This window comes from Molothrus ater, chromosome 8 (genome assembly GCF_012460135.2).
Source record: "Molothrus ater isolate BHLD 08-10-18 breed brown headed cowbird chromosome 8, BPBGC_Mater_1.1, whole genome shotgun sequence".
NCBI classification, from domain to species: Eukaryota; Metazoa; Chordata; class Aves; order Passeriformes; family Icteridae; genus Molothrus; species Molothrus ater.
This window is the reverse complement of record NC_050485.2, coordinates 1,352,879-1,368,321: the sequence shown is the minus strand read 5'-3', so window position 1 is coordinate 1,368,321 and position 15,443 is coordinate 1,352,879. Positions and strand designations below refer to the sequence as shown.

The 15,443-nt window shown below is 41.4% G+C and overlaps 1 protein-coding gene across 1 annotated transcript in view; it reads right to left on the bottom strand.

The window, feature by feature from the left end:
- MYPN (myopalladin) overlaps positions 1–15,443 on the bottom strand; it is a 60,368-nt gene that overhangs the window by 19,985 nt on the left and 24,940 nt on the right. The window contains exons 7-12 of the mRNA XM_036386145.2: positions 15,294–15,435; positions 14,700–14,723; positions 12,609–12,725; positions 11,825–12,191; positions 9,230–9,793; positions 6,356–6,500 (exon numbers count right to left, since the gene is read on the bottom strand). Coding sequence (XP_036242038.1) covers positions 6,356–6,500; positions 9,230–9,793; positions 11,825–12,191; positions 12,609–12,725; positions 14,700–14,723; positions 15,294–15,435 — 1,359 coding nt within the window. The remainder of the gene's footprint in view (positions 1–6,355; positions 6,501–9,229; positions 9,794–11,824; positions 12,192–12,608; positions 12,726–14,699; positions 14,724–15,293; positions 15,436–15,443) is intronic.

Here is a 15,443-nt window from a genome sequence, read left to right as displayed (position 1 = left end):
TGTTGTTGTTGTGGTTCAGACAAATATTTCATAAAGTGTCACACAAAGAAGAAGCCCATGTAGCCAAGGGTACAATGTTAAAACTAGGCTGCAGTTCAGCATACTGAGGAGATTGAGGGAAAGAGTACAAAGGTTCAGGCCCTGGTTTGGAGTCAAAAGTGTAGCATTGCAGCTCCTTTTTTGGCAGCTTTCCTAGAACATGAAACTTTTACAGGCAGCAATTCACACACTTGCTCAGTACAGTAGCCAGATATTTTAAATTATTATAGCTACCAGCTAAAAATTCAGGCTCCTCTTCAGTGGTGTAATGCTCAGTACAAAGTATAATGTATATAATGCATCTATAATTGTATATATTTCTACAGGCTGAGTGGATTGCAGCTTTGGAAACCTGGCTATTTCTCCTGCATCTACTGCACAGTGTTTAGTGTGCATGGTGTGCAAAAGGGGAGTAGGCAGTGGTGCTTGTATTAGTATTGTCACAGTATAGTTTGAAGGGTAAAAGACTTACAACTGGCCAAAACAAAGCCAGGAAATGTGCTGAATATGTATCTGAAGTGGTTTGGTAGTGTTCTGGTGGAATTCTGTGGCAGACAGAGAGGTGAAATGCAGCTTTCCTCCTTCTTGCCTTTGCCCTGCCTTGCCAATATTGCTGTAGCTGCTGCTGGGGTGCTGCACTTTGTCCTGCACAACAAACAAAATCTCCTCTCCCTGCCAGCCTTGCTGAAGGTACAGGTTCACACCATTCTGTCTCTGTGATGGATCTGTGTGGCCCCATCACCATCGTTTCTGACAATCTGAGGGCACAGCACCCTTCAGGGCAGGGCTGTCACCTGCATTTCACCTGTGGGAAATTGAGACCTAAAGAAGCTGAGGGACCTGTTAAGGTAACACAAAAATCTGTGACAGAGCAGAGCTGGATCATGCTCTCCTAAGTCTTGTCAAGTAATTTAACTCCTGGACCTTTCTGCTCCCTGGGAACATTTTTGACCAAAAAGAAGAATTGCACAGAGTGTAGTAATTCCCATTAGATTCTAAGCACCTTTGTATATGAATATGAGTTCTAAAATCCTGCATCTGTTGTAGTTAAAATTTATCTTTAGCAGGATCTTTAGCAGGATTTTAATTTATCTTCAGCAGGATTCACTGAATATACATACATTTAGTATGTATATTCACTAACAGTTGGTAGAAGCTTGTAGAGTCAATCTGATGTTAGGATAGTAACTCATGGAAATTACCACAAACAGGAAGGCTAGGGGAGCTCTACTCAAATGTTGATTATCATATCCTATGTAAAAACAATTCTGTTGCCAACTTAATGCCAACACTAGACAAATTTCCCAATTTAATCCCAGTTTTGTAACTTTTACTAGATTGCCTTTTTGGCAGAATTACTCTAAATCCATGTAACAGTTTATCTAAGAAAGTGGCATATATTGCATCTCAGCATCTGCTTCCAAGCTGTAGCACTCCTTCACTTCACAGTCTCATCCAGGCTACTCTGCCTGGAATCTCCTGATCACTTTGGGCTCTCTCTCCTCTCCCTGTTCCCTCTCAGCAGTGGGAGTCAAAAGCAGCAGATCCAGTGTGCAGGCTTTGCTCCACTTGTCCTGTCCACGAAGAGGTGCCACTGGGGTGATCTGTTTCCTGCAGGTGAATTGTATGGGGCATGAACCTCATGCTTGCCCAAACACAAACCCATGGAGAGCCTAACAAGTCATTGTCGAGCTAGACAATATTCACAGTGCAGTTCAGTGATTGAGCAAGAAGGAAATGGAGGAGCAAGCCCATGGAGCTGCCGTGTCCAGTTCCACAGAACTGCAGCTGGAGGGAGTGTGTGCACCCATGAGGAGCTCAGCTTCCCTCCCCAGCCTGGGCAGCTCTGCCAGCCAGGATCCCTGCCATGAAAACCTGTCTGTACTTTGGTATTGCTTACATCTAGGTCTTGAGAAGGCAGCCACGAGTGGTTGTTCCATGTTCATTGCCACAGTTACAGGGAGCTTATACATATTCATATAATTTTCTCTTGGTCAGATTCTCAAATCTTTTCATTTCTAGTACAGAGAGAGAAGCTTCCTTGGGAAATCTTTGTGGTCAAATTCCCATCCTTAGTCTGAAACTGCCTACATTGGCTGCCCTTTGAGATATTATGTGAAGCTTGATTTTGAGGCAGATTTTTGGAGTGATTGAATGAAGTGTCATTTCTGTGCCCTGGGAGCAGAGTTCTGGGTGATTTGTGGGCCTTTCTGAACTGAGGGAACTGCCAGGAGCTGGTTCTGTGTGATCAGTGTTGGGGTGTTACTTTGGCTTTGGCTTTTAGTGATCAAAAAGCTTTTGGACAAACCCTGCATCTCTTCTGCTCTGAAATTTCTTACCAAGTATTCTCTAGCAGAGGTAAAGGATATTCATGTGAGGCTGTGCATAATTTTCTAAACAGCTGTAGGTTTTTTCTATGTCTTAACAATAAGGCTGCAATCTGAGTCTTATGTACAACACAACCAATCAGTATTGCAACCTGATGTTCTTCATAGTAAATGACACAGGTGTGAGCATGGTTTGTAGCTCTTTTAACCAAAATGTATAAACCAGGCCCTGGTATTTAACTCTGCTTTCCTTTATTATTGCATGGATAATTAATTTAATTTTATTACTCTAGAGGATTTTGAGGTTTAATGACATCATTTTTCTATTTTATATTATTTGTATAACAAAATGTTGAGGACATAATAGCATTAATTTCTAAGTTTTGCCTGTAAAGCTGAATTTCCTCTGTTAACAGAGGAAATATTTATAGATTTATTTATATTGGTGAAGCCTGTGAATGCTTTCAAATACCAGGGGAAAAGAATTAGTTTCCATTAGACATTTATATTTTTCCATTTGCCAAAATCTCCCCAAAGTCTCCTTCTTTCCTTTTCTCCCTACACATCTTTTTGTTTCTGCATGACTCATTCTAACTGAAGATTACTGAGATATTTTACTTGTAGGGCAGAGGAAAGGCCCCATGGACTGGAGAGGCAGAATCTGGGGAGTGGAGCCAAGGCTGCCTGTGCTCTCCTTTCCTCAGGTGCTGCAGTTCCCTGACACTCACTGAGGTGATGACACTTGGATGCTTGGTCTCACAGCATTTCAGTGTCAGTCTCCAAGAGAAAACTCCCAGCTTTGTGCCAGTAAAACATTCTGGGGCTGGAGAGGAGTGGATGGGATCTTTGTCCTTCTTGTCCTCTTTCACTTTGCAGAAATACTGAAACATCCACTACAGCAAGGACAAGAATACAGGAGATTTTTGTCCTGGTTTCTGGGCAGTAGAAAGCAGGACTGACTGGTTTCTGTCTCAGTCTGTCTCTGTTCCTTTTCTCCATCACAGTCTAGAAGAAAAAAATGCTAACAGCTTCTGAGAGGACCCTAATCATTGAGCTGAAATGCTCTTTGAAATGTCCTGCTAGCTGGGGGCCTGTTCTTGGTGCCTGAAGTCTGAAGTTTTGTTCTTGAGCTGGAGGAGGTGGTTTTCCACCACCTAGCTCTCTTCCTAGCTTTTCTAGCTCAGGTCCCCTGCTACAGAACCTGCTCTGAAAGGTGGAATTTCCAGATTTTTCTGCTGCTGTTAAAGAATGCTGAATTATTTGAGCAACCTGGTTCAGCACCAACACAACACATACCCACTGGCAAGGAGTGAATCCTGTCCTTATGGGAGTGCAGAGTCAGGAATTCAATTGTCTTTGAGCCAAGGAAGACACTGAGTCAGGTCTCCTCTGTCCTGGGATTTGTCCTAACACCTTCCTGGGATTGCATAAAGCCATTAGTGCCCCTTTTGTTTGAAAGAACTGAGCAAATCTGCCTGAAGATGTTTGGGTGTAGCTGGATCACATTTTTTTCAGCACTCCTGGCTGTGATGAAATTTCGCCTGGCACTAGAACTTGCCACCATCTGCAGGAATGAGGGGCATGACCATTTTTTCTGCTAAAAATGACAGCTTGTTGTTGCATGTACTTGATCAAAGTCGCAGTTAGGATCTTGGCAAAGTCATATTTGTATTTCTGTCAGCACCTCCTGGTCATCATGGCTCTGGAAGCCCAGAGACTAATCTGTTCTGTCTCATGCAGCATCAGCAAAATTCCCAGCTCTGTTCTGATGCTGGATTTCTTTATTGCTGGTGATGAATGATGTACTGGATGAAACAGAAGGAGTACATCTGGATTATCAGATATCATGCTGAGTGCATAATGCTGACACTTAGGAAAATCTCATCTTGTGAGCTGAACATTTTTCATATGGAAGTCAATTTTAGATAATAAATAGAGCACCAGAATGCAAATCCCTCCTGTTCATTAGTGCCCTTTATGTAGCAATACCAGACAGTACCAGGACATTAAGGCACAGGCTTGTCATCTGCAGCATTTGTTCTGGATGATCCCTGTGTGCTCTGCAGGTATTGTAAATGGGAATGAACTCTGCTATTGAAATGTGGGGTCCCAGTAAAATGGTCTAAATAAAAATACACCAGAGGACACATTTCTGAGAAGGAATTTTTAAAATAGTACGTAGACAATACAAGGAGACCAACATTTGAGATTCTTACTGGATGCTATACTCCATTATGCAGTGATCTCTCACACAGAGGAGACTTGCATTTGTATTTATGACAGAGTAAGCCCTGCCCTACCATTACAATAATTGGTTTAATACAGATATTCTATGTGTGGAATGAAAATGTCTCCTTTTTTAATTCTGTGTTAACTGTGAGAGGAAAAAACAGGACAAAATAAATGGGTGTGAATGCAGCACTCCAGCATATTATTCTCGTGATGTTGATTTGTTCTGTATAGTGTAAAGCAATAGGAATTTTGGAAAATACAAAATACTTTTCATCCTGGCATCTGTTGAAATAGTCACTGCCTTCATTGAGGAGAAAACTCAGGCTTGAATTTGCTGGAGTAGGCTTTTGTCAGATGAGAAGAGTAAAATCAGAAGGGATTAAAGTTGGGAATTGAGAGGAAAATGAGGAAACCTTTATTGATTTTAGTTCATTGCCATTGGCATTCTAATTACTGTAGCAATTAGAGAAGTGCCACCTTTGAACTTTTCCAGTGTTCGAAGAATTTGAGAATTAAGATTTAGGTTTGATCTCATACAGAATAGCAAATAAGTGTGAGTATAAATATCTTTTGCTGTCAGAGATAACTTTGGCACTGGTAGTGATCATTGTTTCTGAAGGGGTCATTGTGCAGTTAACTCCAGAGCCTGACTGCTGTCTCACAGGAGCTCTCTAAACAATTTGTCTTACTAGCATAGCAAGTACAAATTGTAACACTTGTGATCCATCTGCAAAACCTTCTGCTTGCCAATTGTTTTACTCCAAGAGCTTTGGCAGTGTGCTGTGCCAGGAAGAAAGGTCAGCAGCAGAATGAAACCCCAGGGATTCCACTGCAGTGGCCACAGAGGGGACCTGCTCCAGAGCCTCGGGGCAGTTTTGCTTCTCTCTGCAGGTTCTTGGTCAGAAGGGCTGATGGATGTTGGGAAAGGTTCTTTGGATGACAGCAGATGGGGCAAACCCTGATTTCTGCATTAGGCCTGAGCAGGTGGGACACTTGTGGAGGGCTCCATGGCCAAGTTGGGAGAGGAACAATCACCTGCAGGCAGGGCAGCTGTCTAACAGTGCTCAGCCTGTTTGGTCAGGGTGCTTCAACCTGATTTACTCATCTCAACCCCTAAATACTATTTCATTTTTTATTTCTTCTTTAGTTTCATAGACAATGCTCAGATCCAGTGCATTTATTGATTCCAATTAAGAGTGAACTTGTATTTTGTTCCTTGAACTTTGTAAAAGGTTTTTTATTTTACTAAAATCTTATAATAAAGTTCTCGAAGAAGTCCCTGTCAATTCATATAAGTTTGGAAATTTGGAAATACATTTGGAAATTGAAAGCCCATTTTAGTTCAACTGAAAGAAAAACAAAAACCTTATCCTAAACTGTTTTGTTACATTTCCCCTTGATTTAAAACAGAATGTATGAATCTGTGTGTGCAATGAATTGAGGAACTCGTAAAGCAAAAAAGTAAAAGCCAATGTCCAAAAGCTTTCATGAAAATAAGGAAGTTTTACATTTATACCAGCCTTTGAGATGATCAGAAATGAAAAATGCTGCTCAGTCACAAAGTGAATTTTCTCCAGCTGCATCCCTCATGCTTTCTGTTTAAAGTTCCAGTTTGCTATTCCAAACCAGTACTCACACGAAAGCTCCCCCTGCAAAGCTGTGTAGCAGCTCACCCTCACCAACACCTTTTTTCCCACACCATCATATATGTCTTGTTCATGAGTGAAATTTACTTTAATAACTCTTGATTTTCTTACCTGCTGAGCACTTTGTTGATTAGCATCCTCTCTGAAATGCAGTTTTCTTTCCAGGTCCTTTACGAGTGCAGCTTTGTTTTCCCGAATGGAATCTTCTGTTGCCAATGGCAGAGGCTTCAGGTTTTTCTTTAATCCCTGGGTTGGGCTATTAAAAGAAAATTCTGATACTAACATGCAGCAATCAGTATTTATATATATTTTATATATATATTGTCACCTGTATGTTATGATACATTATGGTGGAACCTATTATTTATTTACTTAGGAGCCACAGCACAATTCACGATATGATTTTTTTTTTTTTTGGTACTATCTTAATGGGGCATCCCATTCCCATGCAGTAGAAATTAAAAATACACATCTTAAAGAATGTAAGGGTTGTAATGCTACAATAAACATCTAAGTTCCATTTATATTTATCCTGCAATAATGATGTCACAGTAAATGCTAAAGAAATGAGTGTAGGTGTTACCTTAGGTGTACAATGTGTACATTTGACTGCTATCAGGCAATAATTTAAAGTTAATACAATTTCTCATTGATCTTTATCTCACATCTTCACTGATCATTTACTCTTTCCATGAACTTTTACTTCTTTAATTTCTCTCACCCTTTTATGACACCCAATATCAACAGTTATTTCTTGTTTTTATTTTATAGATGTGTGTTTGATTTTAGTAAGGTTTGAAAAGAGTTAAATTCCTAAATAAGAATTTAGGAGGCTGTGAGAGTGCAGGAGGCTGTGAGAGTGCTGTGCTGGAGCAAAGTAGCAGGACACTCCTGGGAAGTGCACAATATTCTGGTATTTTACTAGAACAGGTGTTGGGATCTTGGTAACAGGCTCTAGGTAAAGGTAACTGGTGATTGCTTTGCAAACATCCTCCCTGTGTTGTTGTGCGGACACTGAGCTCTCACTCCTTGTGTAGCCAGAATTACTGTCACTGATGATGCCAAAAAGGGAAGCTGAAGTTTCAATAGGTATTTACAGATTATCCCAGATACTGCTCAGGCTCCTTCCTGACCACTGTGCCCTGCTAAGACTGTCCCATGCAGGGGTCAAGATTTGAATCTCAGCAAAAGGAGTCCTAGCTGTGTGGGAATTCAGCTCTGGGCTGGTACCCAGGAAAGCTGAAATGCAGAAAACGTATTTAACAGTCATATTTAACAATATTTACCATATTTAACATTCATCTGCCTGGCAGGCATATTGTGCTGACTTGTGTGGCCATGCCTGTGCAGCAGTGAAGGAAAGGAAAGCACATGGCAGGGGTGAGGTGCCATTACTGCAGAGAGAGCAGCCCCTGAGCATTGGCCCCAGCTCTGAAGGGGTGCAGGGGCCCTGTGACAGCTGCAGCTGAGTTTGCCCTGCCCTTGCAGCATTGTGGAAGCACAGCAAAGGCTGAGCTGGCCCAAGTGAAAGCCTCCACTGCGACCTTAGAGCTTCATGCAGTGTGCCTGATCAGGGTGCCAGGGCTGGGAAGGGCTCCAGCACATGCCATGGGTGATGGCAATTATGTGGCTGTGCTGGGCCACTGGGAGCCTGGGAGTAGCAGTGCAGGACAGGTCTGAAGGCAGGACTCTTGGCACACAGAGTGGTGAGTGCTAGAGACACAGGGACACATCTTTCTGCTGTAATAACAGATTCATTGACCTAGTCTCAGCAGGAGAGCCAGGAGATTGGGACTTGCTGATGCTACCACTACCTTGAACTGTACCATTGATAAAAGGGGAAAATCCTCACTTTGTGCAGGATTTGGAGTTCTGTGGGCAAATAGTTGTACCAATGTACAGGTACTAGCCATGCTAACACAGAGTTCACAAAGTCCACAAAAGGGAAATTCACTTCAACTCCACCAGTAAAGAAGAGACTCTTAATGGCCTCACCTTGCCACTGCATCATCCTCCTTATTTGCTTTATCATGGGAGCTGTTTTGTCATAGAAATCATGCTGGCGCTTCGTGAAATTATTTATGTGCAAACCATTAACTCTTCTGAGATTTTCTGGGGGACCTCAAATGCTGAAAGTACTGCAGCCAGAAAAATACCTTTACAGAAGTTATTTCTTAGATTCACCTGGACTAGAAAAACCCTTGCAGTATAAGGTACCTTTAAAACTTTACTTCTTGCTTACAATAGGTATGAATGTTTTTATACCTGGTGTAAGCAAAGAGCCTTGGAGTGACTTATCCTGCAAGCTCCTGAAACCTCTTTTCTCACACTAGTACAGTCTTATGAACCTCTAACCCTCCACATTGGTGTATATCTGTTTGTACACTCACATCTCTCTATCTTCAATTCTTTCTACAGAAGGTATTTGTCACCCTGTTCTTCTAAAGTTCTTCTAAGCCTTCTGATGTTTACATTTTTGTAATGGAGTTTCTCACACACTTTTCATGTAAAGAAGGATTGTTTTGTATTCCTTTCTGGAGGAGGAGAGAATTGATGGACTGTTGGTTTGACCAGTGTGGTTGGAGAGGTGGCAATCCAATCCATGGTCACTTTTGGAATTCTATAAATATCAAGGTCTGGGAATAAACTGCCCCTTTTTGCCTCGGACATCTCAGCGTGTGAGTGTCGTTCATTTCGTGCCGTGTTGTGACAGGTATTATCCCTTCATTTCTTTACTGGGTGTAAAGGTTGGAAGAAATGCCCAGAATATCTGAATAAGTCACTTTTCTATTTTACAGAAGACTTGCATTTCAGTGACTCCCTGTTCTGGGTTGACTGTATGATGCTTTTATCCCCAGTCTGTGAGTTGTCTCCAAAATTTGCCCTGAACCAGGACACTCCCCCACTGAACAGCTGGACAGAAATACATCCTGCTTTCCTTTGGGTATTGTCCCCGCTTCTGTGCCTGTGGTTTGTGCTACTTACGTGGCTGGGGTACTTCTGGGCAGTCCCATGGCGTTGGTGGATGGTGCAGCAGGCAGGGAAGGCAGAACAGCACTAAGGAAAGCCACTGGGTTCTGGATCCGTGCAGTTGGGGAGAGGGGAGCAGGAGCCACGGTCTGGGGCTGGAACTGCTTCACAGGAGGGAGCGTCAGTGGGGGCACCACGGGCTCCTTGGGGCTTGGGAGACACTGTTCACTTTTGCTTGAAAAGCCTGCTGAGGACCTCGCTGGGTTTCCTATGAAGTTCTCCATGTGGTTTGTCCTCGGGGCTGCCTGGGGGATGCTGCTGAAGGTGCCTGAGGAGCTGGCAGAGGGGCTGCCTGGCGGAGTTTGGGCTGCCAGCAGCTGCTTGGGGCGGCCGTAGCCCAAGGCTTGAGGGGAACAGGCTGAGCTCTGCTTGTACAGGACTGAGCTGGACTGCTGGTAGAGGGCAGTGGCAGAATTCACCAAAGTGGTGTTGAAGGACAGCTCTCTCAGAGATGCCTGGTGCACCTGCTGTTGTTCAAGCAGGACCTGGTTGTGGAGCTGTTTTAGCTGGCTCTGGTCACTGCACAGAAAACAAAGAAGAACAGAATTGGTTACGAGCCCCAAATGAGCCAGCTGGCTGCATTTCTGTGTATGAATGCAGAGAGAAAAATTCAATGTCCTGTGATACAGTAAGACAAGGAAACTGCTACATGGCATATTCTCTAACATTATGAGAGGAGGATAATATTAGTTTTCTATTAAAATAACCTTTTTCTTCATGTTCCTTTCTTTGCCAGAGGCACAAAGCTTTTTGTCCACAAATTATTTGACTGAAGATAATTCTTACATTTTAGTATGTGAAATATAAATATAAATCTTACTCAAAGATATTTAAGGGATATCATTGTCAAATTCACCTTAATACCTCTTTGCTTGTGTAACTAAGAGTGAGATTTGGTGTCTCATAATTTAAATGAGTGTTTGTAAGCCAGGTTGCATCATTTACCTCCTGCTGAAGTGGTTTCTGAAACCAGCACTTTGACTGCTAAAGCTTTGTAATAATCCACCACAGGATATGCTACCAATGGAGTTTAGGTGGTGTTGACATTCAGTGACAGGCAGGAGTAGATAATTCAGACAGGACTTGCATTCCATGCAGTTGTTATTTTTCTAGATGCTATCTACTAGATAGTTTTTCAGGGCTTTTTTACTTTGCAATTAAGGAAAATAATTTTCCTTGTCAAGTGGTTTATTTAGTTATTATGTATATGGAAATACAGCACATGGAAACAGGAGAGCTTTTTCCCTTCCAAAACCAGAAAAGACATAGAAGATATGGAAAATGATTGTGTAATAATCTATGGAATATTAAATATCTACCGATAAAAAGTGGAAAATGTGGGTGTAGAGACCAAGCACAACAGCTCCTGACAAAGCAAGTACATACTCAACATAATTTGGTTTTAGTTAAAAGACTTTGTTTCTGCAATGCACCAAACAAAAATCACATTAAAGGCAGATAAAGATAGCAGTTTCAAGTTTTCATAAAGTAGAATGGTAGAGTTAGTAGTTCTGTGGGCCTGATTTTGTGCCCTTCATGTATACATCTGCATAATAAAGCAATTCTTTGTAACACAGCTTTTTTTTGGGAGGGGAAGCTGAGAGAAATTCTGCTCTGTGCAAGTATTGGGTACTTAAATACTGGTTCTGCTCACCCTACAACTCACTATAGCTCAGAAAGTGTGTAGGGCTGTAAATATGGGGTTCAGGAATTCACACCCTGTGCTCTGCTACAAGGAATGTAAATTCTGTCTTCTTGTAATGTTTATGCTGTGAAATTACATCCTGGCTTCAAAGTACCAGTGAATTGCTTTACAGAGTCCTTCCTGAGCCCTTAGGAAAAGCTTCTGCCTATTTAAGAAATTAAATGAAGATGTTTGTGTGCTGTTGTTAAATTACATGTGGGAAGTTGAAAAAATGCTGAAAATACTTTTCACTATAAACTGCAGTGTGAATTCCATAAATTGTCCTCTAAGAAAACTCCATTACTTCTTCAAATTTCTTCTTGAGCTCCCAGTGCACCAATCACATTTTAGCTCAAGTGGTTTCCCATTATCAAGCATTTCCAAGTATTTTATCTGTTTTGGGGGCAGATGACATTTGTGGGACATACAAGTCATGAGGCCTTTGGGATGACAGTCGCTTGCTGGTTGCCAGTCTGTACTGTGTGTTAGCCTGAATGTGTCTGCTTTGGGCAATATTTCATACCCAGAATTGAGTGAGATATGTTTGAAGAACCTACTTTTATTTTGCCTGCATAAGATCCATGTTCTTCCCTTGATTGCAGCAGAAAGCATTGTGGAATTAATAACATTTCAAAGGGAAAACATTTTCCTTTTTAAATTGGAGGTCACTTTTCCTGACAGGGATATGCAGAAAAAATAATCAAGTGCTGGAGAATTTGTTTTCTAAGATTATAGTTAGTTAGGCCAACACCATGCCATCTTTTTATTCTGCATTTGAGTTTTTGCTCTAGTGCAGTAGTGTTGTGGTCAATAAATACTAAATAATCTCAGTGATGCTCCTGAGAATTAGACTTCTGTTTACTTACAGCTTTGGTTTAGCCAGTACTGGGGGAGGTTCCTTGGATGGTGATGTTGGCTCTGGTATTTTCACTGGCTGTCCATTTATCTTCTCTGGGAAGTGGTTGGGTCTGGTTTGGTTGGTGGTGCCAGGTCCATCCTCTGAGGATGATTCACTCCCTTTTTCATCTTCGGGCAGCTTGAAGTGCACGCGGAGCCCTGCCTTGGAGCTGGACCTGGGCTCGTTGTGGTTCACAAGGACACCTTCCAGTTTGGGTCTGGGGGCTTGGCTTTGGTGGCTGGAAGGAGTCTGGGGGGGAGCTTGGTGCTCAGTAGCCACAAAGTCAATGGAGCTCGTTGTGTGAAGGGCAGCAGTGTTACTGCTGTCCTCAGGTGCTGCAAGAGGAAAGGTCAAACCTTTGGGACATGTAAATGCCAGAAATCATAGTGAAATGAAAGCACAAAAGTTACAGTTCAAAAAACTCACTCTGATGTCCTTCCAGCTGTTGCACTGACTTGTTTGACCTTGTTTGTTTAAGAACAAATTCCCTTGAAAAAGGAATATTGTAAAGGTGGAGGGAAAAGGGACACAGTTTGGAAAATCAGTCAGTGGTCTTCAGCCATGTCCCCAGTGAATTATTCCCCTACATCTTTGAAATACAAATATTGTTTTTCCCCCAGAGAATTCTCACACTTTTTAGTTATGAGGAACATTGCCAGAACTTGAGCTGCATTGGAGCCAAGAGCACAGAGCACAAATCCCAGCCTGCTCTGCTGGATTTGCCAGGAGCAAAGGACTCAGCTGGCTCTTACCTTTGACAGTCAGACGAGCTATACTGGACACTGTGCCATATTTATTGCTTGCAGTACAGGTGAAACTGCCAGAATCTTCTGAAAATACTTCAGCAATAACGAGAGTACAAATCTCCTCTGCAAAGTATCAGAGCAGGGTTAGCACTTGAAGTGAGCATGCAGTGACCACCAAACACACAGAACCCTGACTACCTTTGGGGAGATCTCCTTAGGGACTCCCACCTTGCTCAGTTTGTTTCTAGTTCCATCAGTATTATCAGTTTTGGCAGCCTTTGTGTGCAGCAGCTGTTATCAGCATTGTCTGCAGCAACTGGTACCCTCTGTGCTCCAGCATGCCCAATGAAAGCAAAGAACAGGTGTCAGCAGTGTGTGGAAAACATTAGAAAATGTTTTCCTAACACATGAAGTACAGACTTAAAAAAACTTAAAATTTAATTTGGAAGAATATATAGTGTAGTCCACACTCTCAGCTCACTAAAATATAGGTATTTTTTATCTCTGATGATTGAAAGATTAATTATAATTGACTGGGAACAATTCAAGTGGAGTCACTCTGTAATAGGGGTAAATATAAACCACACATATAGACTGCTTTTTTCAAAAGTATCAGAGCAGATTTGCAGAGAGAGGGGATAGTGCTAACTGTGCTTACAGAAAATTGTCTTTTGACTTCTTTGTGAATATGAATAAAGGGCACCAAAAATATGCTAGCAAAATTGTACTAGGGAAAACTATATTCCATCTAGAAAAGTCAGGCTGGGTTTATGGCATTCCTGTCTGACCAGCATGCCACCTGTCATGATGGGATTTGAAGTCTTTTGGTTTGGCTGAGTAGCTGGGAGGAAGAGGGACAGTAACATATAAAGTGATTTTAAATGAGGGCTGATAAAATTTCTTCACCTACTCAGTGACTATTTTTCTACAATTTTGCAATAGACTTTCCTAAAACCCTACAGGATAAATATTCTATGGGTATTTTGCACACTTAAGCTTGATTGTTTCATGTCATCACCAAGGAAAACCCAACAGCAACAAAGAGATTGTTTCCTATCAACTCCAGGAGAATAATAGTTTATTATAGCAGTATGATAACAGAACTAGTTTAAGGCATTATAGTATCTAGTTTATCATGCTGGGATCTGCCAACCACTGCATGCATGGAAATCCAGATTCCTTCTGAATGAGCAGCAGGTGATGAGGCTGTGACAACTGCACCCAACTGATTATCCCCTAAAAACTGCTTCACATTACTCAGCAGTGATGCCACTGCACAGTAACAGAACAGTGGCACTGCCTTCTGGCAGAAACTCCATTTCTATATTCCTCAGTCTCAGACAGAAGCAGTTTCTTTCAAGACTCTTATTGGAGTAAAAACGTTTCAAATAGGGCAAGAAGAATACAGAAGTTGATATTCCATAAGAATTAATATTGATTTGATAATTCTTTTTCTTTGATAATTTTCCACCTTGACAGGAGCGACTTCATATTTTTAATGGCAAAAAGCAATGAGGAGAGTGAATCTCTCATGGGGAAATAGCCAAAGCTATAGGGCTCCTCTGCTCCAGCCATGTGGAGTAGTCCACATTCTGCCCTGATCCGTGGTATCAGCAGATCCAGGCACATTTATAGGATTTGCTGATATCAGGGGTGGAACACCTGATGTGCTGCTCTCACATTTCGCTGGTTGGGAGCACAGGGAATGGCTGACATGGCTGAACATCTGATGCAATGTTCCCTAACTGGTAAACTGGATAAAAATAGCTCAGCTCTACCTCATCTCCTAAACTTCAGGACCTCAGATCTACAGGGGACCCTCATACATTCATTTTATTAATCTTTAGCTCGTTTCAATCCTGAGGTAAAACTGGGTCTAAGCAAAGTGGAAACATTATCTGCAAAAGAGACTGAATTAGTTCAAGTGACATGTTTGTGGAAAAGTCTACAGTGAAATGTGTGCCACTAGTAGTATAGAACATGAGGAAAAGAAGAAATTATGTTAATTAAGTAATGAAGTTTTAATATTTAATATTTTGTGAGGTTAAACCGCCACATTTATGTAATTAAAAATTATGAACCTTTGATGATCCTCACCTGGCTCAGCCATAGATCGTGGTTCTAAAGGGAAGAAGAACAGAATTATTAGATAGAATATAGTTATTTTTGCCAATATTTCTTTTTCCTTAAGCACTAAATATGAAGTTTGATCTTCTAAATAAGATGGAATACTCTTTTTGATCCAATTTTCTGTTTAAGGGGAGGTGAAGACAGCCAGGCCTTTTACTCAATGGTATGTCAAAGCCACTGAACAATGTGAACACTTGTGAACACTGTTGGGAACTTGGGAATAGGAAATAAATTCTCCAAGTAGCTGGGTGGGGGTTTTTTCAGTATTGGCACAATTTTATTTTGTCTTGAAGACAATTTCTGAAACTCTGACCCACATGAAATCAAGATATGATGAACCATTGTTTCACTTAGGTTTAGTTTAGTGTAGTATTTAAGGAATTCTTGTTGAATTTTCACAATTTTAGCATTTCAGTGACTTAGAGAAAATTGCAGGTGTTCTGACTGCATTTGAAAATTAAAATTACAGTTGTAGTAAGAAATTCACAGTGTTGCTATGTTAGCAATTTTGTTGCTTGCCTGTATTTTATTAGACACAATATTTTCACACAAGAAACATACTTTTCTGTAATATCCTAAAATCTGGAGAGTCTTCTATCAGTGTTCCTTCTCTATACCATTCAACCTTTGGGGAAGGAGCTCCTTTCACCCGACATTCAAAAACAACAAGCTGCCCCTCAGAAGCTGAAATATCCTGTAACATCTATTAGA